The sequence below is a fragment of the Panthera tigris genome, chromosome C1 (genome assembly GCF_018350195.1).
Source record: "Panthera tigris isolate Pti1 chromosome C1, P.tigris_Pti1_mat1.1, whole genome shotgun sequence".
NCBI lineage: Eukaryota > Metazoa > Chordata > Mammalia > Carnivora > Felidae > Panthera > Panthera tigris.
In genome coordinates this window covers 34,850,774-34,875,630 of record NC_056667.1, presented here as the reverse complement: position 1 = coordinate 34,875,630, position 24,857 = coordinate 34,850,774, and the positions used below count along the sequence as shown (strand labels likewise).

Genomic DNA, 24,857 nt, shown 5'->3' with positions numbered 1-24,857 from the left:
TGCCCCTCTAAGCTTTCACCACAGGAGCTTCCATCTCACGCTCATGCACTCCCTCCTCACCTGGTATCTGTCTGAATGGTGCAGGTCATCAGTGGCAGAGGAGTGTGGTGATGCTGTTGGAGACTCTCCTTCCCTCTTGATGGAAGCAGACAACAGGAGGGACTGGAAGAAGAAAAAGGACATGTCACCTCAGGCCAAATGAGACCTGCAGTCAGTCAGTCCCCTAGGGTTCCCAGTCCAACAGAGCTTTTGGGAGAGGGCCATTGAGGGAGGCAGAGGGATAGAGGAACCACTCTTGAGATCTGGAAGGCAGGCTTTGAGGCCCTGAGGATGTGGTTGTGGGAGAGGATGGCTTGATTTCAGGGATGGGTAGAGACCTCTGAGAGGGTCCAAACCTCGTGGACCCCAGGTAATCTCTGTCCCAGTGGGGCAGGACTCCCTGCCCACTCCCAGTTGGATGAGATAATACATGCTTTGTTCTCCCTTCACAAGCAGAGACTCTGGGACTGTTCTGAAGGATTGGGGGTAAAGCCGCATACCTGCTGCCCTGCCTGCCCCTAATACGGGTTGAAGGCAGCCCTGCTATGGAGACAGTAAATTAAATAGTATGTATGAGTTTCCTGCATGCAGCTAGGGATGTACGCTGGGTCCATTTATCCCTGCGCTGCGGCAATGACCCCAGCGAGAACCCTAGGAGAACTAACCCCCCCACGTCAGTCCCGCATGGCCTCTCCTACGTGCGCCTGCAGTGTAGATTAATAAACTGTCCGCTTTACATTGTGTGTGAGCGCCACAATCCTAAATACTACATGGCACGTTCAGCCTGCTCTTGCTGGCTCTTGCCAAGGCCTGTTCAGCTGCAACCTGGGGGCCTGGAGGCCTGAAAGCAATCCCTACTTCCTTCTCCCACCCTTTCCAGTTTGCACAGCTCTGAGCCGGAAGCATACAAGCCCCTAGGAGGCCTCCCCAGCGGAGAAACCATGCCAAATCACCAGTGACAGCCCAAAGAAAGCAATTTGGGAAAGATGGAGCAGCCATTTATCCTTCATCTCCGACCGAGCCTTAGGATGTGACCCGCATGCGGTGGCCATGCTGCACATCCTCAGGCAAGGACCCTGGGAAGGGAGGGGCAGCTGCTGGTCTGGCAGGGCTCCCTGACTCAGCCTGGCCCCCCAAAGCTGGTGGAGGAAAGAGGCTGGGAAGGGCCTGCAACTCGGAGCCCTTTTTTCACCCAGCCAGGCCCAGGGGGAGGCCTAGTGGGTGACTAAGCCCCCACTCCAGACTGAGGTGGTCTTTCAGGCAATGTCCTTTGCCTTCTCTGGTCCCAGGGAAGATGCTGAGGAGGGGAAACAAAGTGGGGTCCCTGCCCCCCACCATGAGAAAGCTTGCTCTTGTATGCTTGCTTTCTGTCTCTCTCTCTGTCTCTTTCTCTCATTCTCTCTGGGTTAGAAGCCCTGAGAGGCCCCAGCATTACACCTGGGGCAAGCAGAATAAAAAAAGGTCACTGGCGCTTTTTAAACATGGACCAAAAAGCAGTAAAATGTGTTTTGAAAAAAAAAATCCCGGCATTAAATCATGACTTTTTGCCTGGCTCTTCGCCTCATTAAAAGTGGCCTTTTGGAAGGTAAAATTATCATTGTAAGCGATAAGATCTTTAAGAAAATAATTCACGGCTTCTTCACCCTTTAATATGATAGCCGCCACCGGCTAATTTTTTTCTTAATGGCAATGAGGCCATCAATCTTGTCTAAGGCCCCCTCGCCCTCTCCTCTCCCTCCCTCCCTCCTTCTCCCTGTCCTCTCAGTTTCTTGCTTGAACCTTCTACCTCATGCCTCTTCCACCCATGACCTGCTCCCCTAAAGCCTCAGCCACAGGCAGGGGATGGTCAGCTTTGGGGGTTGAAATGGTCAGCTTTGGGGGCATAAGTGTGAATCTGGAATTGGGCGAGCAGGGGTCCTTGCCTAATTATCAATATGCCTGTGTCGGCAGTTGGAGGATCTGCATGTGTTTTAGGACTTCCTGTGTGAGTATTCTGGCCTCGGTGTGTGTGCATCTGCGTATGCGGGGGACTAGGTATGGGTGTGGATTGTATCTGTGTTTATCCTTAGAGCACTGGCCTCACTGCGGTCCAATCCCCAGCCCTGACAGCCACACTCAGGTGTCGGGTGTCTGTGGTTGTGGCGGTGGCTGACCTGGCAGCTTGTCCATGGCCTACCTTCCTTAACCACAACCACTGAATGCTGCAGGCCGGGCCAAGCTCTGTGAGTGTGGCTCCCTACCTGTATGATCCACGGCTGCCTGGCAACCCCCACCTTTTCTCTTTAGGCAGGAGGGCTTTGCTACCTTGGTCAGGGCCTGCACCCATCTAAGACTGGACCAGCCTCCCTGCCCCTCCTCTGTCCAACTTTCTGTGTCGAGTGATTTCCTGAGCGAAGGTGCAAAATCCACTCCCACCCTTTTTAAAGGCCTGCAGGGGAGTTGGGCCAACCCCTGGAGGTAATATTATCACTCTGGCTCCTTTTCTCCAAACTGCCCCCTCAGAGGTCACCAGTGGCTTTAAGATTTCTCAACACGATGGCCCCCTTCTCCAGACTTTCTCTCTTTGACTGCTGACCACCCCATATGTTTTGGAACTTTTCTCCCCTAGGAGTCTGGGATACCATGCTTTCCTGTACCCATCCCGATGCATGACTGTTCCTCCTCTGGCCCCTTCCTGGTGCCTGTACCTTATCTTGACCCCCCCCCCCCCCGCCAGAGGTCCCCAGATACTCTTCCTGGCTTTTTCTTTGATTTCTCTGTGCAGTCCTCCTGACTGATTCCATCCATTTTGGAAGCTTCAACACTCATTCCTCACTCCCTATAAAAAGGGCCAGGCCAGGGATTCCTGCCTTTAAGAGTCATTGTGAGAACTTTTAACAAAATATGTTGCCTTGCCAAGGGTGAGGAAGGGTTTAGTGAGTAGGGTTTAGTTCTCCTCCCCAGGTCCCCACTTCCTCAAAATCATCACCTTTGGGAAAGCAGTACCATCTGCCTCTGTGGCCATCTATGGCAGTTCTTGATACAAATCACATCATTGTGCTGAGGCCTCTCTGGCCCCTCCTTTGAGCCAGCTACTTGCCCTTCATTTTTCCTTTCTCCATCTGATGCTCCCAAACCTCTCTCCCATGGTATCTGTTTAGAGGGGCAGACTGTCTCCCCAGATGAGTCCAACATCCTCCCTGGCTCCCTGCTGCCCTCAGGACAAAGTATACACATACTCATGCGCACACACACACACACACACACACACACCCCATGGTGTGTCTTCTAAGGCCTGTGTACTATCTGTCTTGACCAGCACTTCTATATTTTTATTTACCTGCTACAGCTCACCTTCCTTCTTGGAGTCTCCCCAGCCTTAGTGTCTGGGTCCCCCATGCCCCCATGTCATTCTTAGCTTTGATTCCTGTTCTGACTGGAAAAGGAAGAAGTCAGATGAGCATATTCTGGCTCATACTCAGACTACATTCTCTCTCTCTCTCTCTCTCTCTCTCTCTCTCTCTCTCTCTCTCTCTCAAGCACACAGGGAAGCCCTAGGCCTCAGGCTGACGATCAAACCCTGGAGACAGTTGGGGATCCAGGAAGAGCTCCTTTTCCTCAAGAGGAATCAGTTATGGGGAAGCCTAGGTTAGGATGGGTAGGAGGAAAACACACAATTGTCCACCTACCTTGGGGGTGCCTGGAGCCATGGCATCCTTCAGAAGGGAATTCTTGCTGCCAAGAAAGAAGAGAACAGGGTGACTATCCCACTTGCTGCCCAGGGCATGCAAGAGAATAGCAAGAAAACCCCAAAAAGAGAAGGCATAGCCAGCTTAGCCCAGCCCTGTTCAGCCAAGCTCTACCAAGGCCTTTCAACCTCAGCTGGCCCTGACTAGCTCAGCCTCCATCAGGGGCCAGTGGCAACAGCTGGCTCCTGGGAGGGGGACAGAGACAGTAGGCATGGTAGGCTCCCCCAATAATCTGAGGAAAGGGGCTTTACCTGACTCCTGGTATCAGCCCTGAGGGTTCTGCTTGTCCTGGATGCCCCCTTCCCTCCACCTCCTGTCCCCAGCCTGCTCTTAGCTCCTATGGGATTGGGGGTGATGGAGCTGACATGGCTCTTGTCAATTCTCCCTCCAACACGCTGCAAACTGCGTTAGGCCAGGAATGATCTCCCCCTGATTCAATTTGTCAGCCCCAGGCCCTCCGGCATCGGGCGCGGCAGGCGGGCGGGAGCTGGGCCCTGAAATATGGTGGGCGGCTCGGAGCAGGCGGGGGCGGGGGTGGGAGGTGATGGATGGGCTGTGGGGGAGGCGAGGACTGTGTTTAATAACAAAATTGGTATGCAAGGCCACATCCTGCGCTAAGCATGAGTGATCCAGAGCCACAAAGTATTACAAATCCCTGCTAAACAGATGCTGACAATGGAACAAGACGTATCAAATCAGATCCACTTCAGAAACATTAATATCCCTGTTCCTGTCCCTCCCTCCCTGCTGCCCCCACTGTGCTCGCCACATCTGTGCTCACACATTCACGCACGTGCACTCACACACACATACAAATACATGCACGCAGAGGCGCTGGCTGATATGTGCAGGAGGCAGACACAGCCCATTCACATAGGGTCCCTGCACAGACACCCATACAAGCTATTCAGGTAGAGCATGCCCACAGAGATGTCCATAAAGCACAAAAGACACATACCCAAGGCAGAGTGCATAGGACACGCACGGACTCAGGGCGTATACACAGGAATCACCCATAGGGTCAGACATAGGTACCCCAATACGTGAGCAAAGACATAGATTTAGATAAAGTAGCGGCTGTCCCTTGGGGCACATTTGGCAATGTCTGGGGACCTTTCTGGTCATCACAGATGGGGGTAGGGAGTTTGCTACTGGCATCTGGTGGGTAGAGGATATTAACCAACATACAGTGTATGGGACAGCCCCTCACAAAAAAGAATTATCTGGCCCAAAATGTCAATAGTGCTGAGGTTGAGAAACCCTGGTATAAAGGCAGATACACACATCTCCACTGTCCATAATTCTGTCAACAGTCACTCAGACACATGTGGTCACACCCAGTGGCTCAAACATGTTGTAAATACGGACACATTCACAACAGTCACCCAGACTGTGAAGAGCTGCTCGGGCACCAACATCTACATAAACACATGCACAGGTACACCCACATGCACCAACACACACCCAGATACTTACACATCCACAAATGCAGACACACGTGGACACACACCCACATAGATACACACATCACAGATCTGAATGTAAACACAGAACTGTTTGCCTGGCTGATTACAGAGTGTGGGCATCACAGACTGGGAAGGACAACCAGACCAGGTTCCATTCAGTTACATTTGGTTCTTAAACAGTCCCTGTATTCCTGCTCCCTGTCAGGCCCTGATCTAGGCAATGGGGATACAGAGAGGAAACTGAGCTGCTCTTGAGGAGCAACTAGTTTGAGTTCATTACTTTTAGCATTCCTTCACTCAGTCAACAAGTACTGACGTCCCATTGTGCCCGGCACCGTGCCTGGACAGGTACAGAAATGAGGCATCTACTGTGCGACAGCGTTCTTGCTGGCCTGAGGTTTGAGCTTTATCTGAGCAGGATCAGGTTGGGACAGAAAAGGAAAGAGTGAACAATGATTGTGCATCAACCCCACGTGACAGGTATGGGTCGGGTACTTTATATGTGTTCTCTCTTTAATCTTCACAAAAACTTTACAAAGTTGACCAATGGAGGTTGAGTGACACCTCTACGTTCACACAGCCCATGTAGGGTTTGAGTTCATGTCTGACCGAGTCCAAAGTGCTGCTTTTCAGTTGCCCACACTGATTTCCTAAAGCTACTCAGGGGTTAGGATGGAGGACAGAGCTTGGAGTTCTTTTTCTCTCTCCACTTTGGGGAGCATCCTACTGACTCTGGGCTTTAGTTTCCTCGGCTGGTGAATAGAAATGAGGACATCTAGGGTGAGAATGTCCAGGCTCTCCCTTTGCCAGTACTCTTACCTTTCCCTTAAGTCAGACTGGTACTACCTCAAGCTCCCGCCCTCTCTCTGAGCAAGTGTTCCCACCCTACCCCACCTTTCTTCCAACAACCTGATCACCACCAAGTGTGCTTGGTCCCCCAGAGATAGGAGTCTGGTGAAAAGCCTGCCTCCAAAAGGAGAGGTCTGAGCCCCAGAGCTACAGACAGACTGGATCCTGCCCAGCCCATCGGCTCCTCTGCCTTCCGTCCCTCCCTGTTTCCACAGCCCACCCCCAACGATTTCCTCCCTTCTCAGTCACTCGCTGCCTAGTGATCCATGGGTTTTAAATTATAACTGGGACCCAGGAAACGCGTTCCTAAGTACAATATTCATGGGCTGGGCTGACACTTTTAATTAAGGTGATTTACACTGAATTATCCTTGGAAATAAAGAAATGGTGTGCTGCCCGGGAATAAACCATCATCACCAGCCGCCTTTGTAAGTTACACTTCGTTTTAATCTATTTGGGGAATTGTTTATCTAGTTCATTACCCAACCAAACACCGAGGCCGGCCTTAAATAAGGCTTAAGTGGGGGTGGGGGCACTGCCATCTCCATACCCCGCCTCTCTAGAGTCACCCAGCCTCCCTGTGGCTCCTTCCAGCCCTTTGAAAGCACTGACCACAGAGCTGGCTTCCTATCCTACAGGCCAGATCTAAAAGTGGCTTTGGAAGTCTCCCAGAAAAGGCCTCTGGGCTCAGGCCTCACCAAGCTAAGCCTCACAAGTCTGGGGGCTGCTCTCCACCACCCTCCAATCTTCAGCCCCCATCTATGTTGCTGCTTGTCTGTACACATCCAGTTTCCACCCCATCACCATCCCAGAGACATCTTAGGCTTAGTGTGCCCAGAGCGCCATCCATTATTTCCTCCTTTCCTCAGAAATTTGCTTCCTCGCCATCATCACCTTTCCCATCACCCAGGTCAGAAAGCTCTTCCTAGTAAGTACCCTGCTCCCTTCTTGCTTCTTCCTCCACCAGTCTCTCATCATTCCCTCTTCTCCATTCCCACTGCCACTGTCCCAGGTCAGCCTCATCATCTGTCCCTTGGACCCTGCCCAACCTCCTCACCTGCCCCCCTTCAACCCCCAGTTCATGCTCTGCACTGGCCTCCAGAGTGATTCTCCTACAGTTCTGCAATGTGATCAAACTTCCTGAGACCCACCAATGTTCTAGCTCCCCCACCACAGCTAGGACAACCTTTCAGCCCTGAAAGCCCCCTCCAACCTGTCCTCAATCTAACTTTAGCCCCCTTATTCGAACTAACTTAGTCCTGGGGTCTACTGGTGCTCCAGTGCAGGACTGAGAAAGGGAGGGGTGAGGGAGGGTATATGGCCATAGCCTCTGATCCCAAATGTAAAAGTACTTTGAAAAGTATAAACGCTTTGCCAACAGGAGTTCTGACTCTTCTTCCTGTAGGTGTCTGTGTGCCCATGTACCTGTGGGAATGAGCATGTGTTGGAAGTGGTTCTTTCAGTGTGTGTGTGTGTGTGTGTGTGTGTGTGTGGTGAGCACATCTATGTGTGTTGGAATGTGGGGGTGTGCGTGTGCCTGTATGTTATGTATGCATGTTTGCCTGTGTCTCTGAAAAGTAGCCAGCCCTAGTTTGGGAGCTGGGAGGTCCCCGCCCCCCCCCGTTTCTCTGTGCGAGTCCTTAGGTGTGTCTGAAATAGCAGCCTGCCCCCAGGGAGGCCTGTTCTGTGCTGTTGGGCAAAGGGAGACAGAAGGCACAAAGGAGGCAGATGGGCCCTTGAACGCAGGCCCATCCTGAAGAACTTCTGGGGAAGCAGCCGTGTGGGAGGAAGGGAGGCCCCCCAGGCGATGGAGAGCCACCCTGAAGCAGCATCTACAGGCTCCAGAGCTGGCTAAGCTGGGGGGGCGGGGGGGAGAGCAAAAGAGGCAAAGGCAGGGTAAGAGAGGGAGGGAGAAAACTGGAGAGAAGAAGAGAAGAAGGCAGGGAAGCAGGGAGAAGGGAGAAGAGAGAGGGAACGTGAAGTGGAAGGGAAAGGGGAAGACTGGAGAGCTGCGGAGAAAGGCTCTGGCCACAGGTCATGGATGGGGGAATGCCCTCCTTTGGGTTGTGCCCAGGCACACACAGGATTAGTGTCCTCCTGCAGGATTCAGTTTCCCCATCTGTGAAATGGCTGGTCAAAGGTTCCGTTCAGCTCCTGGAGCTGCCGGCGGCGGGAGAGAGGAGGGAGGAGTCTCAGGGGTGTCAGGAGTCCAGGTGCCACATCTTTTCCCAACTTCCTCTGCTCTCCTCAGGTCTCCCAGACAGCGGGCAGGGGCGGGGCAAGGGCAGCCAAGGCTGGGGCCCTCCCCGAGCGCTACCCGGGCTCTGCGGCGCCCTCAGCCCGGAGGGAGCTGACACGCTCCTTGGGAATTTATCACGCACCCAATTACAATGTTAATTGGCAAGTTCCTGAAATCAATTAATTCGCAAATTTTTTCCAATTAAAAATCCAGATAAATCACGAGGGCGGCAGCGGCCGGTCCAGCCTGCAGTCCGGTGGGCGCAGCGGCCGCAGGGAGGGGAGGGCGAGAGAGGGGAGGGGAGGGGGCGGCGGGCGCGGCTGCCCTTGAACGCCTTTGCCGGCCGGTCGGACTGTCAGCGCGCCGGGCGCGGCGGGGCCGAGACAGATAAAACCATCGACCCGTCGCCGCCAGCGCTTCGGCTTTATCGATCCGACGGGAATTTCACTTGCTGTGCAGATCCCGCTGTCCGGCTGTCAGACACCGGGTGGGGGGGGGCATGCCAGGGGTTAGGGGGTGCTGGGCGGGGCCTGGACGTGAGGGGCACAGAAGTGGGGGACGCAAGACACAGCCGTGAGGAGCGGAGCAGATGTGGGGGCTATGGGTGGGGAAATGGACATGGGGATTAGGGTGTGGAAGCAGGGGGTGCCCTGAGAAAATATGCGGGCGGGGGATTGGTGCAGAATCATGGCTGGGGGTGGGGGGCACTTCTGGGGCTAGATGTGGATGCCCTGGGCAGTGCAGGTTTGGGGCCAAGAAGATGAGGCTCTAGTGTGGCCCCTACTGAGGAGGCAGAAGGAGAGCTTGGGCCCCCATTTTCCAGACCCTTAGGGGTACACTGCTTTTACAGGGCCCTGCGGGGCCCTCCACACACATCTCTGTCTCTATTCCTCTTCTTGTTGAGGGAAGTCCTCTATTACCCAGACACTCTCCCAGACAGCTAAGGTGTAGAACTCATCTGCGGAAGGATATTTCTTTCATGCTCTGCCCCTTCTAGGCTAGTCCCAGGAGTGTGTGTGTGTGTGTGTGTGTGCGCGCGCGCGCGCGCGCCCGGGGGCGGGGGTGGGGGGATGGGTTAAGAGCATGGCACCACAGTCAGACTGCTTGGATTTGAATCTTATCTTTACCACTTTACAGGCTGTGCAACCTTAGAAAAGTCACTTAACCCCTCTGTACCTCAGTTTCCTAATCTGTAAAATGGACTTAATAATTATTGCCTACCTAGATGGTTGTGAAGAGTAAATAAATTAATGCAATGTAAAGTGCTTGGCATATAGCAAAGGTTCATACAGATTATTATTTTTATCATTTGTATAGTCTTCTGTGGCAGTTTTAAGTATTTTCACAAATTCTTTGATATTCTTCCTGTCAAGAAGTAGAGTTTATAGAGTTTAATTCTCCTCTCTTGGTGTGGGCTGGACTTGGTGACTTGCTTCTAATGAAGAGAATAGAATACGCTAGAAGCAACAGTGTATGACTTCGGAGACTAGATCATAAAAGGCACTGTGGCTTCCCACTTAGTTTCTCTCTTGGCTCACTTCCTCTGTGGGAAGCCAGCCACCATGTCATAGGGAAACTCAAGCTGTCTTATGGAGAGACCCATGTGTGGAGAAGCCATCTTGGGAATGGCTCCCATAGTCCCAGTCAGACCTTCAGATGACTGTCTTGGCTGACATCTTGACTGCAGCCTCATGAGAGACTGAGCCGAAAGCCACAACTACCCACAACTGCCCAACTAAGTTGTTCCTGAACTAATGGTCCATAGACACTGTGGGTAATAAATGTTTGTTGTTTCAAGCCACTAGGTTTGAGGGTAATTTGTAACACAGTGCTAGATAACTAATACTTCTTCCTTCAAAATTCAGCTCAGGCCTCACCTCCCTTAGGAGGTCTTTGCTCTGTGCTGGGTTGGTGCTTTTTCCATGCCCCACAGTTCTTCCCATAGAGCAGCCTCTATCCCTTGGGGTTTCATGGCCCAGCTCTCCTTACTCTCATGTAGTGAGCTTCTGGGAGTGGGACCAGTTCTGGTTTACCTTTGGGTCACCTGCACCCTGCATGGGGGATTAGGTGTGGGTAGATGGAAGGAGATCAGTCAAGTCTGGTGACTTGGACTGAACAAGGGGTAGGGTGGGGTTGGGAGAGGTGGGACAGGCTATTCCCCTGTAGCAGACCATATTTTCCAGAGATGGCTGCAACTACCCATGTCTCCCATTCCACGTGCTCTTCTATAATATGACCCTGCCACTCTCCCATCAAAAAGTGGGGTGTATATCTTTTCCCCTTCAGTCTGGCTGGGCTGACACTGACTCGACCAATAGAGTACAGCAGAACTGACATTAAGTGACTTCTGAGGCTAGGTTGTAAAAGGTGATCCAGCTCCCATCTCTTTGGCTGGAACATTTGCTTTAGTACCCTAAGCTGCCACATAAAAAGTCCAGCTACCTGGAGGCTGCCATGCTATAAGAAGGTCCAGACCACGTGGAGAAGCCAAGTGTAGGTGCTTTGGTCACAGCTCCAGCTGAGGTCCCAGCTGAGAGCCAGAATCAGCCACCAGACATGTGAGTGAAGGGGGCTCCAGAGGATCCCAGCTCCCAGCCATCGAGTCTTCCCAGCTGGGGCCCCAGACATCCTGGAGCAGACACAGGCCATCCCTCTGTGCTCTGTCTGGATTCCTGAAGCCACAGATGCCATGAGTATAATGAAGTGGCTACTTTGAATTGCTAAGGTTTGGGGTGATTTGTTATACCTCTCCTCTGTCCCTTTGATAACCTGGCTCCTCCATAAGGCCCTCAAGAGACTCCACCTGGTCCTTCAGGCAGGGAGAAGGGAGGTAGGGTAGAGCAGCAGGGCATGGCTAAGCTTGATTGTCACCTTTCAGACCCTGAGACTGATAGAGAAGGTAGTGCTTACTCCCCTGGATGGCAGCACGAAGCTGCACTTCTGGTTAGGCTGGCAGGCCCAGTCCCTGCTTCCGGTACCCTAACCCTGAGGCTTAGCATGGCAGTACAGGCCTGTGGCAGTGGCTCATCCCCTTTCCAGCTCCTCTTGTGCCCTTTTGAGGCTGAGGCCTGAAGAGGGGGTCACACTCCTCCCATCTCTGAAAATACAGCAAGAAGGGAAATGCATCACCATTTAGCTGCAGGATCTGAGGATTGAAAGCAGAGTAGAGGAGAACAACAGTAGGGCCTTACTTCTACCTAGAGGATGGAGTGTGGGCCAGGTTCCTGGGACCTGGTGTCCAGAACACTGAGTGGAACCCTCTGGCAGGCAGGCTCCCCCAGCTGGTGGCTTACCTGGCAGGCAGCTGGGCCAGCTGTTCCAGTTCTTGCTCCATATGTTCCTGCAACTCACTGGGCCTTAGCAGGACCTGGCAGATAGGGCAAATAGGGGCCTGGCTGTCAAACAATGCTGCTGCCTTTTTCTTACCTGGAGAGGGAAGAAGAAGAGACAGACAGATAAGCTGGGCTTGTCTGTGGACATATAGAAACCCAGTGTCCCAATCCTCCAATGCAAGCGTGCTGCTGCCTCCTAGGGCTTACTGGCCTAGAGAGGGGTTGAGCCCAAGGGTCTCAGAGCCCATGACCATTCACTCTTCTCTGTGGCTCCAGGGGCCATGAACGGTGCCTCCTTAGCCGGCCGCCCCTATGGGAAATCTATTGGGACACAGTCAATGCTCTGTGTAATCAAACCTGGATCACTTCATTTCATACAGGTTAGGGAAGGTCTTGGTTTAATCATACCATCACTCAGAATATCCAGTGACCCCTCTGTCTCTCCTTTCCTTACTGTTTTTATATTCTCCAAATCTGGAGAAGGAAGAAAAGAGGGAGAAAGAGGACTCATTCCTGCATTCCTGTTGTCATTCAACAAACATCGTCTGAGGTCTACTCTGAACTAGCCCTAGTGCAGAGCAGTGGGGCCACAGCATAAAATCAGATCTAGTCCCTGCCTTTGAGGCCCTCACAGTTGAGTGGGAAAGACCAAAAAGGATCTGCCTGACTTCTGGGGTAGTGTTTTCTTCCAGTTCCTCACCTTCCCAGGGTTCCTCCCGTAGCCTCTTCTCTCCCTATTCTGTATGCTGGATCATCTTCTTCCTTCTTATGGCCCTAACTCCCACCTGTGCCTTGTAGACTCCAGAATCTGTATCTCTGCCCCAGATCGCTCCCTGGTTCTCTCGGCCCCTCTATCCAAGCACCTAATGGATATCAATGCCTGGGTGTCCCCCAAGAATCTGAAACTCAATGATCCAAAAACAAGTTCTTCAGCGTCTTCACCCCTGCTCCCTGTTCAGCAGTGCCCTCTTAGTTAATGACACCAATGTTCACCTGGTTACCCCAGCCGGGAACCTATGCCTCCCCCGAGGCCCCTTCTCGTGCCTTCTGTCCCTCCCACATTCATTAAACCACCAAGTCCTGTTCGTTCTGCTTCTACAGGATTCCTGGAATCTATATTCTTCCTGTTTGGGTCTCACCACCTCTCACTTGGATAACATTATTGGCCTCTTGTGAATCTAACAGAGTCTGGGTTTCCCCCTCCAAAATATCCTTCAAATTGTATGGGAGCCCAAGTGGGTATTTTGCTGGCTCCGTTGGTTTGGGGGCCAGCTGGGAACCTGAACTCTGTTCCCACTCTGTCCCAGCTCTGTCACTGTCTCTGTTGCTGATGGTAACCAGAGCACACTATGCTAGGAAGGAGCCTGAAGGTTGCTTAATGCACGTCTTTTGAGGAGCCTAAACCCCCTGCCTTGCCACTCTCTCCACCCAGTGCTCTTCTGGCCTCTGCTTAAGGTGTGGAATTGAGGAGGCCTGTTTATCCAGATATATCCTTGCCTATCTATGTAAACTCCGTAGAGAGACTTTTTTTTTTAGTTTTTAAAATTTTTATTTCATTTTTTTAGAGACAGAGAGAGACAGAGCACAAGCAGGGGAGGGGCAGAGAGAGAGGGAGACACAGAATCCAAAGCAGGCTCCAGTCTCCGAGCTGTCAGTGCAGAGCCCAATGCGGGGCTCAAGCCTACGAATGTGAGATCATAACCTGAGCTGCAGTTGGACACTCAACCAACTGAGCCACCAAGGCATGCCTGTAGAAAGACTTCTTTAGCTTAAGCCAAGATCTTCCTCCCTGCTTCTTCTTCCCACTTTTGTCCTGAGAGAGTCAAAATTAGCTTTCAGAGAGATAAAGGCCATGCTAGTGATGACCAAGGTGGTTGTGTTGGGTTACCAAATTAAATATAAGATGCTCAGGTAAAACTGAATTCCAGGCAAATAATGAATACTTTTTTAGTGTAAGTATGTCCCAAATATTGCATGGCACATACTTATGCTAAAAGTTACTCACTGTTTTTCTGAAAGTCAAATTTACTTGGGCATCATATATTTTCATTTGCTAACTCTAGCGCCCCATGCCTGAAGGAGCTTCCAGTTCAGGCTGAGCACAAGAACCCACCTCCCTTTGACACAAGATTGAGGATGGTCACAGCTCTCCTGGATGTCCAGACTGAGTCATCTGAGAGCTCAACGGAGGGAGTAGTTCATTCTGGCTGCATGTTTAGGGGAGTGAAAATAGAGAAGTCTTAACCAAAGAAATGAAATTTAAGTTGCATCTTAGAAGTGTTCCAGGCAGAGAACAGGAGTAAATGAATGAGCTGTGAGTTTCTTGTGGGCAGGGGCCATTTCTTATCTAACTTTATATTTATAGACAATTGAAAACAGACCTGGCATTGACTTGATGGGCAATAAAGAAGCAATAATGAATAATGGGAGGAGAAAAGAGGAAAGGGAAAGGGGATAGGAATGAAGATCGGATTGTCCTAGAAGCCAGATGATCTTTGCAGAGCTGGGATGTCCACTGTGGAGGCTTTGTGTGTGACAGGGTGGGGTGGGTGTGGCTCCAGTCTGTGCGGTCAGGTGTCTGAGGAGGCAAAGGGGCCCTGCTGATCATGTGCCTTGGTGGCTATGCCTTAGATGCTTGGAGGACAGCTGGAAGCTGTGAGTAAAAGAAGCGGGTGTGGCCCGGTCTGGAAGATGGGAGCTGAGGATTCTAGTCTCAGCTCTGACTCTAACTTCATTCAGTCAGAGAATCACCCAGGTGAGGGAGACCCTAGAAATTCTGTAGGCCATTACCTTGTTTTAAGGATGGGGAAAGTAAGGCTCAGAACTGGATAGTGACCCCTGTACTCAGCTCATGATCTCATCACTTCATTTACTTATTCACTCAGCAAAACATTTATTAAACAATTCTTTTACGTCAGGCATTATTCTAGGAGAAACTGGAGTTCAGAGATAAATAAAACACATTCTTGGGCGGAAGGAGATCACAAACTAATAGGAAAGCCAAAGAAGAGTCAGTGGATCCAGTCCGTACAGCCCTGACCAGGGCTGAGGGAGGCACGAATGGCCACCCCAGGATCGAGGCAGGAGTGGCCCGAAGATGGTTGGTAGATGGTTGGTAGGGTCCAGGGGAAGGCAATACTTGATGGAAGGCATGAAGGATGAATAAGGGAGAGTTGACAAGGCTGTTGAAATGGGTCATTGAGGCAGGGCCTGGGGCATAGCGGGGAAATGGTAAGAGAGGAGACCTATGAAAGGGGAGGATTCAGGGCATGGGGTCTATGCTGAGGTAGAAATATCAGGGTTTCTGCCCAGTAGCCTGGGATACCAACTCTGGCTCTTAGGGATTCCTGGAGCCCAGAGTCTTCCCTTCAAGGCTGGGACCAGGAATCAGCATTCCCACATGCTTGTTCTCAGTCTGTTTGCTTTGCTGCCACAGAGATCTACTTTTCTGAGCTTGGCCTCAGTTTCTCTACTGAGACAATGGGTCCTCTTCCTGACTCCCAGCTTTAGGTACAGCACTGACAGGGATCAGCAGAGGGTCCCTGCAGCCTATGCCCTCCATCCCACCCCCATTTTCTCAGGGGTTAGAGTGGCAGGTGTCAGCCTGGCCATGGGCCCCCTGCTTCCCCTCCCCCGCTGTGTTCCCTATAATTTTATATTGAGACCTGTGGTCATGACGTGGGTTTTACTGCACTAACGACATGGCCTGCCCAGGTTTAATGACAAAATCCATACTCTGGCCCTGGGCCTGCTCCTCGTTTGCATAATTCCCAGAATACAGCTCCCTGAAGCTTTTGACCTGGGCCATTACAGTGGCCATAAAACGGGCCATAAAACCACTGGGAATGGCCAAGAGGAGGGGGCTGTGGTCTTGTGGGGGTGGGAACCAAGTCCTCAACCCCAACTCTTCCTAAGCCTGGGAGTAGACATCCTCTGGCTCTTGTCTGCCACAGTTCCGAGAATCTAAGAGTCCTTCTCAGGCCGGAGAGACCTCTGGAAATCCCTAGTCCAGCTGCCCCTCTGATGTAGGAGTTCCTTCTCCAATGCCAAAGCCGGCATCACAGGTAGGCTGACGGAGCCCCCCAGAGGCAGGCTGTCAGGAAGCATCTTCTCGTTGAGCATTCCTCACTCCTGCCCCCGTGCCCCACCCCATGGCTGGCCAGGCCCTTTGCCACAGGTGGGTCCAGGTCATGTGGGCCTAGGTTGAATCTTGTACTTCTTCAGGAGGCCTAGCTCCCCAGGGAGGTCAGGAGGCAGGCTGAGCAGCACAGTGGGGAGACGTGGGAAGCATGAGGGACTGGGGACAGGGACTGGGACGGGCTGTCAGTGCTAAAGATGATGAATGGGGGAGGTGAGGCGGGAGGCCTGGTGTTATCGGCGGTGGATGGCGGTGCGGGCGCTCGCCGCTCCTGTTAATCCCCGGGCGCTGCCTCAGCCCTTGCACTGATAACGAGGAAATGGGACTGACAACAATTTTTAGCTGAGAGATTCTTCACCAAAATGCCAGGCGGCCGGAGGTCTGACAGCGCCTGATTGAGTGTGTGAGTGTGTGGGGGGAACGCCTGCGGCCCCCTCCCCTCCCATGCAAAGATGGATCGCTCATTCCGCCTCCCGTCCACATTCATTACCGCACCTCCCTCCCGCCACCGCCACCGCCACCACAGCGCCTGCCACCTCCACGTTTCTGCCTGCTGCAGGTATCCCCTGAAGCAGGAGAGCAGGGAGCCGAGGGGCCTGACCCTGTCCTCAGCCTTACACGGGGCACCTCGAGCTCAAAGAGCCAGAGGTGATTGCGGGGTCAGGCTCCCTAGCTGTGTGGCCTCCAGAAGGCCCCTTTCCCTTTCTGAGCTGCTTAGAATACTCCACACCCAGAACAGCCACGCTCCACCACAAGTGACTGCAGGCCGTGAGGACTGATAGGCAGGCTGAGGAGAGAGGAGCAGTTAAGCCAAGTAGCCTTTGCCTTGCCTGGGCCAGGCTCCAACCAGTGCAGCCATCAGGCCTTGGAACTGGGCTGCAGGCACCTGGGGTCCCAGATCAGCCCTCTGCTGCCCCCCTCTGTTGGGAAGTGCTGACCATCGGGGGCGGGTGACTCAAAGACCCACCAAGCTGCTCCATCTCTGCCATCCCAGGGAGTGAAGACAGGTGCAGACTTGGACACTGGAGGATGGGGACTCTTTCAAAGGGAAAGCCTTCCCTTCTTGGACCACTAACTCACGTCTGACCCTGCCACACGCCTGCTGTGGGATTGCTTCTCGGGCTTGGTCTGTTTGGTTGTGTCCTAGTTCTGTTGCCTGTGGCTTCCATTCTTGCCTCTCTGTTCAAATCCCATCTTGATGATCTTTGGCTCTGCAGACCACAAAAGGCAGGGCTTGACTGCCTGGTGTCTGATTTAAGAAGGAGCAGGGTTTAAGTGAGGGTGAGGGTACCGCTAATGACAAATGGCAAGAGAGGTGGGACCTTTTAAGAGAATGTGTGTGTGTGTGTGTGTGTGTGTGTGTGTTTGTGTGTACACACATATGTGCCCCACCCTTCCCTTCCCCGACCCCCCAGTAGAACAGCTTCCATTTCCTGGTGACCAAGGCACAGAGGAGGCTTCAAGCAGAATTCAACAGAGTTGTCTCTTATTAGCTGTGAGACCTTGGGCAAATCACTTAACACTTCTGAGCTTTAGTTTTTCCTCGTGTTAAACAGGTATGATAATATCTAACTTCCAGGACTTTTGTGAGGATTCAATTAAACCAGGGCTCTCTACAAAGTGATGGCTCATTATCATCTCTAGTAGGACACTAGCACAGTTTGTTGTTTGTGCCTATATCCATCCCCTTCTGACAGGGCCCGGCCTTGCCCTGTATCCGGCCTTCTTCTCTGCTACGGTCAAGATTGTGTCCCATTCAGTAGGTACTCTGGTCCTGGCCCTTCTGGCCTCCATGGAGTTCCTTCTTCCTATCCATCCACATGCATGTATCTATTGATTGGTTTGTATGCCACTATATCCATCTGTCCATCCATCTAACCATTTATCCACTATCTATTAATAATAATAACTGTTTATTGAGTGTTATTATATGTTAGGCTGTAGGTTTAATGTTGCACATAGTTTATCTCATTTAATCTTTACAACAGTCCTGTGAGGTAGGTATTATTATTGCAATCACACTGATGAAAAAAATGGGGTTCAGAACAATGAAATGACACAGCTAGAAGGTTCAGAACAGGATTTAAATTCAGGTCTGCCTGACTCCACTAGTGCTAGTGCTCTTAACTACTGAATAATACCCAGCTACTTACCTCCTTTTCCACTCACTTAGGCAATAATCTGATAGTATCCAACCAATGGCAGCTGGATAGTGATGATGGGTCTGCTACCGTATGGATGCCATGCAATAATGAACAAGACAGGTACATTCTCTGCCCTCGAGGAGCTTAGGAACTGGTTGCAGATAGAGACATTAAACAAATGTCCCCAGAGTGGTTTTAGAAAAAGGTAAGTGCACGGAACTGTGGGAGTATATCAGCTGGCCTGGGAGGTGAAGGAAGTGACATCCAAACAAAGGTGTGAAGGATCAGAGGGAACTGGTCAGGCAATGATTGTGGAGAAGTGGTGTTCTAGGTACAAAATAGCATGTTTGAAGGTACAGAGGGAAGACAGCCCAACGGAAGAAGTGAAGAGTGTCCAGTGTGGCTGGAACAGAAAGAGTGATGGACAGAGTATGAGAATGACAGAGAGGCCAGATCCTGGAGGACTTTTTAATTACGTTAATGATTTTTTTAATGTATATTTAGTTTAGTTTTTTTTTTTTTCAGAGAGCAAGCAAGCAAGAGAGAGTTAGAGAGTATGTGTGAGCTGGGGAGGGGCAGAGAGAGAGGGAGACAGAGAATCGAAAGCAGGCTCCTCCCTATCAGTGCAGAGCCAGAAGCTGGGCTCGATTTCACAAGCTGAGATCATGACCTGAGCTGAAATCAAGAGCTGGATGCTTAACTGACTGAGCCACTCAGGCACCCCTGTTGTTGTTGTTTTTAACATACAGTGAGAAGTCATCGAAGAGTTTTAAGCAGGAGAGAGACATATCAGACTTGCATTTAAAAAAGATCATGCCGGGGCTCCTGGTGGATCCGTTGGCTAAGCGTCTGACTTCGGCTCAGGTCATGATCTCATGGTTCATGAGTTTGAGCCCCGTATCGGGCTCTGTGCTGACAATTCAGAGCCTGAAGCCTGCTTCAGACTCTGTCTCTGTCTCTCTTTGCCGCTCCCCTGCTCACACACTGTCTCATTCTCTCTCAAATATAAATACATATTAAAAAAAAATTTTAAAAGATCATTCTAACTGCAAAGTACAGAACGGTCTGAGGGGGCAAAGTAGAGAATGCAGAAAGGCTCTTTAGAAGGTGATCTCACTAATTCAGGGGAGGCATGATGGTGTCTTGCTGGAGCATAATGATGATGATGATGATGATGATGATGACGATGATGATGGAGGTGAACTGAAAGGGACAGGTTGGATCTGGGGTTAAGGGACTGAAAGGAGCCAACAGTGATTCCGTGGTTTCTGGCTTGAGAACTGCTGGGTGGTAGACCATTTACTGCCTTGTACAATAGGAGGAGGGGCAGCAGGCTTGGTGAGGAAAAAAATGAGTTCAGTTTGGATGTAGTACTTACTCTGAGGAACTGTTAAGACATCCACATGAAAATGCTTTCTGGGCACTCTATGGGAACTGGAGTCAGAATTATGGAGTTGGAGACATTGACATATAGGTAAGAGCTAAAGTTCACTCAGGCTTCCTCTGTGCCTGGCACAATGTCTGGCATATAGTAAATACCCAGTAAACATTCACTGAATGAATAAATCAGTGACTGAAGTTAAGAGTAGGTGAGATCACCTAGGGAGCGAGTATACAGTGAGAAGAGGCTGGAACAGAACCCTGAATAACTCCAACAGGTAGAAGAAGTTTAAGTCATCAAAGACTAAGAAAGAACAGTCAACAGGAGGATGAAAATAAGCATGGTATCGTCAAAGCCAGGAAGGGAAGAGTTTCAAGGAGGGGGCTGTCACTGATAGGGTCACATGCTGCTGAGAGGTCAAGAACGTAAGGCATGAAAATGTCCCCTCCACCTATTGTATCCACAGTACAGCCATATACCCCAACTTCATCCATCCATCACCATCCAGACCACTTACATACTCATCCTCCCCTCTCTCACTCCTCCCCTTTCTCCTTCTCTTCCCTCCAGAAAACCACGATTGGTGCCTCTGCTGAGTGTGGGACAGGAAGAGTTAACATGCTGACAGATGGCATTTTTTACCTTCAGTCAATATGAACAAGGCCCCAAGACTATGATTCCAAACATCTGGATTTCATCAATATGTGATCTGTCATCGTATATTGGCATTCCCCAGTCCCTGCGCCAGAGCAATGCGGCTGGTTTTATTAATACGTCAAATACATTATCCGTGTAATACACTTGTCTGGCTGGGGCCTCCCGCTGGGGCGGGGCGGCGGATTTGAATGTATGATGAATCAGTTTGCATTACATGTTCGTAAGTCATCATTTGTCAGGATTAATAGGCATCCCTGGTCGAGGAGGTGGGGGTGGGGCAGGCAGAGGAGAGACGTGTATTTAGCTACGGCCCATATTTATCTGCCAGTACCCAGGGATGCCCTGAAAACCACTGTATACCCTCCTGCCCAGACTCCAGGGCAATGGCTGGTGCTCGGGGGGCAGAGGCGACATTTTCAGCAGTTCCTGAGTCACCTGGAACCAAATAGGCCTATTTGCCTTTGCTTTGGGCTTGCCAAACAACCAAAAAGGTTATGGCAGGGGCCACTTGCTCAAGCTGGCTCTTACTCTCACTCTAAAGGACTCAGAACTCCTTCCTCTGGGGAGCTTCCCCGACTCCTCCAGACTGTACTAGGTGCCTTCTCTGTGTTCCCAAAGCCTCTTGTGCCACCTCTAGTGACACCATGTTACAATCGCCTATTCTGTGTCTGTCACCCTCTTTAGACTGTAAATTTCTTTTAAAAAATTGTTTTTAATGTCCATTTATTTTTGAGAGAGAGAGAGAGACAGAGAGAGAGAGAGAGAGACAGAGAGACGAGTGCGAGCAGGGGAGGGGCAGAGAGAGAGGGAGACACAGAATCTGAAGCAGGCTCTAGGTTCCGAACTGTTAGCACAGAGCCCCATGTGGGGCTCAAACTCATGAACTGTGGAGCTGAAGTTGGACGCTTAACCAACTGAGCCACCCAGGCACCCCTAGACTGTGGCATCTGGCAGAGGACATAGCCCAAAGTAAGAAAATCATAATAGTAATAGTAGAAATCAATAAATATTCTTTGAATGAACAAATGAATAAATGACCATTGACCTTGCCAAACTCCCCCCAAAAATGCAGAGGTTAGCTGAGGGACGTCGTGGGAGTTTTCTCTGATTCCTTGCCTCCACTCTGACCCTTATTTAGGGTCTGGTCTGGTCATCTCTCCTATATATGCTTTTTCCTTCATTTTCTCCTCTTCCTTCCTTAAGAAGTACAGACTCCTCACAGCACCAGGTTCCGTACATGTGACATTTATACACAGATATAATACACAGGGTGACATAGTTATGCCCGCATGCCATCTTCCCTTTTCCCATCTCAGCCTGCAAAAGCTCAGAGTGGCACTGCCCACTCTCTGTGGCCTCCTGCCAGCTCCAGGTTCTTGCGAAACAAGAGCCTGGCTGGTGCCCTGACCTACTGTGATGCTATTTGCTGTCTCTAGCAGTAGAGGGGGCCTGGTTTGAGCCCAGGCATGTCTCCTGGGTGGCCAAAGGCAAACATATGCAGGACGGCCAGGTGGAGGTCAGTCACCCTGTGGGCAGGTTTAGGCCCAGACTTGGGCTCAAACTGGAGCCAAGGGCTCTGGGCCAAGTCACGATCAAGCTCACTGAGCCTGGGGCATAGAACCCCAACTGTTGGCCCCACCGGCCTTTGCCCCACCGAGTACACCAGCCAACCTGTTTAGAGACTGGTGGAGCTTCAGGGGTCACAGCTATTTCATATCCCTGATCTTGGCTGTCCCAAACATAACTGCAGCCTCTCTCCCCTTCTAGAGGTACACAATTCAGCTCCCCGCCTCCCTTAGCTAATAACTTCCAGACAGTGCCCTGTGCTGGGCTGGGCCAATGGTAGGCGGGGCAGGTGGAGCCTCGCAGAGTTCTCTGGGATTAGCCATTACTGACTGTGGCAAAGGGCCCGATTCAGGAAAATATCCGCATATGGACATGCACACATATCCTCTCAGATGTCTGGACACACGCGTGCACGTGAGGGCACTGGCACACACAGGTGCTCACACAAGTGTGGGCATTTTTTCACATCTAGACAAACACACCTGAGCACGTATGCATACATATCTGCGAGTATAGACTGAGTATACCTATATACTCTCCCCATCATGCCCACACACTTCACTCTCCCTCAGTGCCTTCCTTGCCATGGAGCCAAAATGCTAGGACTGTACTGTTTAAAGTAAAGTAAATCCAAGTGTGCTTTACCCCCTGCTGGCTCTGACTATGGGCTTATAAAAATGAAGTGGGAACCTCTACAGCTGCGGGCAATAAATCCTGAACCACCGAGGAGGGCATGTTACCTGCCTTCTGGGCTCATGGCTGGGACTCGGGGCACTGATTACAAGTGCCTGCGGGGCTGGGTGGGCACCCGGCCAGCTGCTCGGCCTCAGGCCCTGCCTGCTAGCTCTGCCCAGGCCAGCTGTCTTCCACAGACCTGCGGGGTCAAGAGACCCAGAGCCCTAGGCGGTGAGGGAGGACCGAGAGAGGAGTAGAGACAAGTAGGGGAGGAGAGGACTGGGGTGGGAGAGAGTGAGCAAGACAGGCACGTGCTGCTGAGGCTGAGGGGAGCCCTCGCATCTGGAGATCAATTAGCATCAATTACTGACTTCATTTAATTGTCGTCCAAGATGAATTTGTCATTTTTAGCTGGGAATTAATGGGAGACCTTCACCTCTCCCTGGCAGCAGCCGCGGAGCCAACAGCGGTCACCTCAGCCTCCTAGGAGCCCTGAATCCTGCTCGAGGCCGGGGCGGGGCCAGGACAGGCAGTTAGCGGGGCTTCTGTTCCCTGGGCAAGCTCCTGCCTGCCCCGGGCCCAGCCAGCCTGGCCCACTAGCCCAAGGCCAAGGTGGGGGCCGTGGGTCCTGCATCGCAGTCCTTCGCAGCCTCTGGCTTCAGCCAGAAATTAATTTGCTGGGCTGAGCATGTTTACCTTTTCCCAGCAAAGGCGAGACAGTAAACAGCGGACCGGCGGCTGAAATTGAATTGATAACTGCATCAACGTGCCAGATAACGCCTAAAATAATACGCCGATAAGGAAATTCGATTTGATTTGCTGCTGCGCATCAGATTGGCCCCATCTGTAGCTGCCTGTAATCATTTTCAATTGCGTTGGGAAACCTTATTTGTCCTTAAATATTTCTGTCATTTTTCATTGCTGGCGACAGATCCTTGGGCAGGTGGCAGGGGTGCGCTGCCTCTGTGGGCGCGGGGCAGCGGCCCGAGGAGGAGGGGTAGTGAGGACTCGCAGGAAAGGAGGCAAGGAGCAGGCAGCCGGGCGGTGACAGCTGTTCCTCCAATCAATCACGCTGTCGACAGGGAGGGACGACTGGCTGGCAGAAATTGAGTTTGCCTCACAGGGGACGATTGAGCAAATTAATAGCCCATTAGCCAAGCAGTGACCTGAGAAATGAAGGTGCAGGGGTTCCTGCTCGCTCAGGCCGGCTGGGGTGGGGCAGGGCAGGGGGAGGGCCTGGGGAGGAGGTGGGGGAACATGGGGAACATACGTGTGGGAGGTGGGGTGCGGAGTAGACGGTGCAGGAGGAGATGTCAAGTTGGGGGAAGGGGGCTGGAGAGGCCGACAGTCCTGGGAGAGATGCCGGGGAGTGAGGGGGTGGAGGTGGCTCCACTGATGTCTCTTTACCATCTTCCCATCATGCCCTCTGGGACAGAGTACCATGCCAATAAACTCTCCTTCCTTGGTCCCTAGATACTTCCTTTACTTTCTCTCATTACTTTCCTGGAAACCGGCACCTCCCCTGCAGACACCACTCCCTGAAATCCTCTCCAGTGCAGGCTGTTTATTCTCCCAACTCCAGGTTCCTCAGGCCAGGAGGTGAGGTCAGTGTCTTCCTTGTGCTCACTGCCACTTCCAGACCACTGTTTCTCCCACCCGATGGGCTCTGCGGTCAAGTGCTACCCTGCATCTCTCATCACTGTCATCCCCCATTCTCCATAGTCATGGAGGACTTTGACTCTCACTTGTATACCCCAAGCCCCATCACTGACCTCCTCAGCAACTGTTATCTTTTCCTGTACTCACTTCCTCCTGGAGGCCCTTGTCAACAACTTGAATTCCTCTCTGATAGAACTCCCTCTCACCCAACCCTCCTACAGCCTTGCACCCATCATACTTGCTTCCTGCTCTGTCCTCCCATCTCCTGAGACACCACTTACTCATGGATTCTAGCCCGAATCCTAGGGCACATCGCTTCAACACCCTCTTGCTTCCTTTGCCTTCTCCACAATCCAACTGTTCTCCTTTTTGTTTCAGACACACAGACAGCTAAAAGCAGTTGGGGGAAAATCACAAAACCACGCAGATATGTGCCAATAAAAATTCACAGTTTCCAATCTCAGCACTACTAAGCAATCCTTTAACATGCCCTTGGTCAGCTCTGTCTCCCTTTTCCCACAGAGACAATCCATATTTTACTATCTGGAGTCCCCCACCCCATCTTCTGTCCCCCTCTGTCTTACTGGGTGGCCTTGCTTCCCACTTTGCTCAGAAAACTGAAGTCCTTAGGTATGAATTCCCTCAACTTCCAGATCCACACCTGCCTCCTTTTTTCTTCTTCCAGTTTTAGTGGAAGAGGTATTCATCCTCCTGTTCTAGATGGGTTTAGAATCTTTCTCCTGGATTTAGAATCCCATTCCTGCCTATGTTCTAAATCCTGGATGTAGAATCCCGTTCCTGCCTATGTTCCCTACGTGGGCCCCCTCTCTCTTGTGCCTTCTCCTTTCCCTCCTCATGCTTCCCTCCATCAGAATCTACGTGCTTGGAGTCGGCTCCATTGCAAACATTTCAACAACTCATCTCTGCCTTGTAGCTAACGCCTTCTCCTTCTTCCCTTTTTATCCTAAGATGCTCCAGAGTTGT

The 24,857-nt window shown here is 51.5% G+C and overlaps 1 protein-coding gene across 5 annotated transcripts in view; it reads right to left on the bottom strand.

Annotated features, from left to right (window-relative positions):
• Positions 1–24,857, bottom strand: part of RNF220 (ring finger protein 220) — a 224,392-nt gene that overhangs the window by 23,796 nt on the left and 175,739 nt on the right. For all 5 annotated transcript variants that reach the window (XM_042996895.1, XM_042996896.1, XM_042996897.1 and 2 more), the window contains 3 exons: positions 11,615–11,747; positions 3,708–3,753; positions 61–162 (listed from right to left, as the gene is read on the bottom strand). In XM_042996895.1, the coding sequence (XP_042852829.1) occupies positions 61–162; positions 3,708–3,753; positions 11,615–11,747 (281 nt within the window). The remainder of the gene's footprint in view (positions 1–60; positions 163–3,707; positions 3,754–11,614; positions 11,748–24,857) is intronic.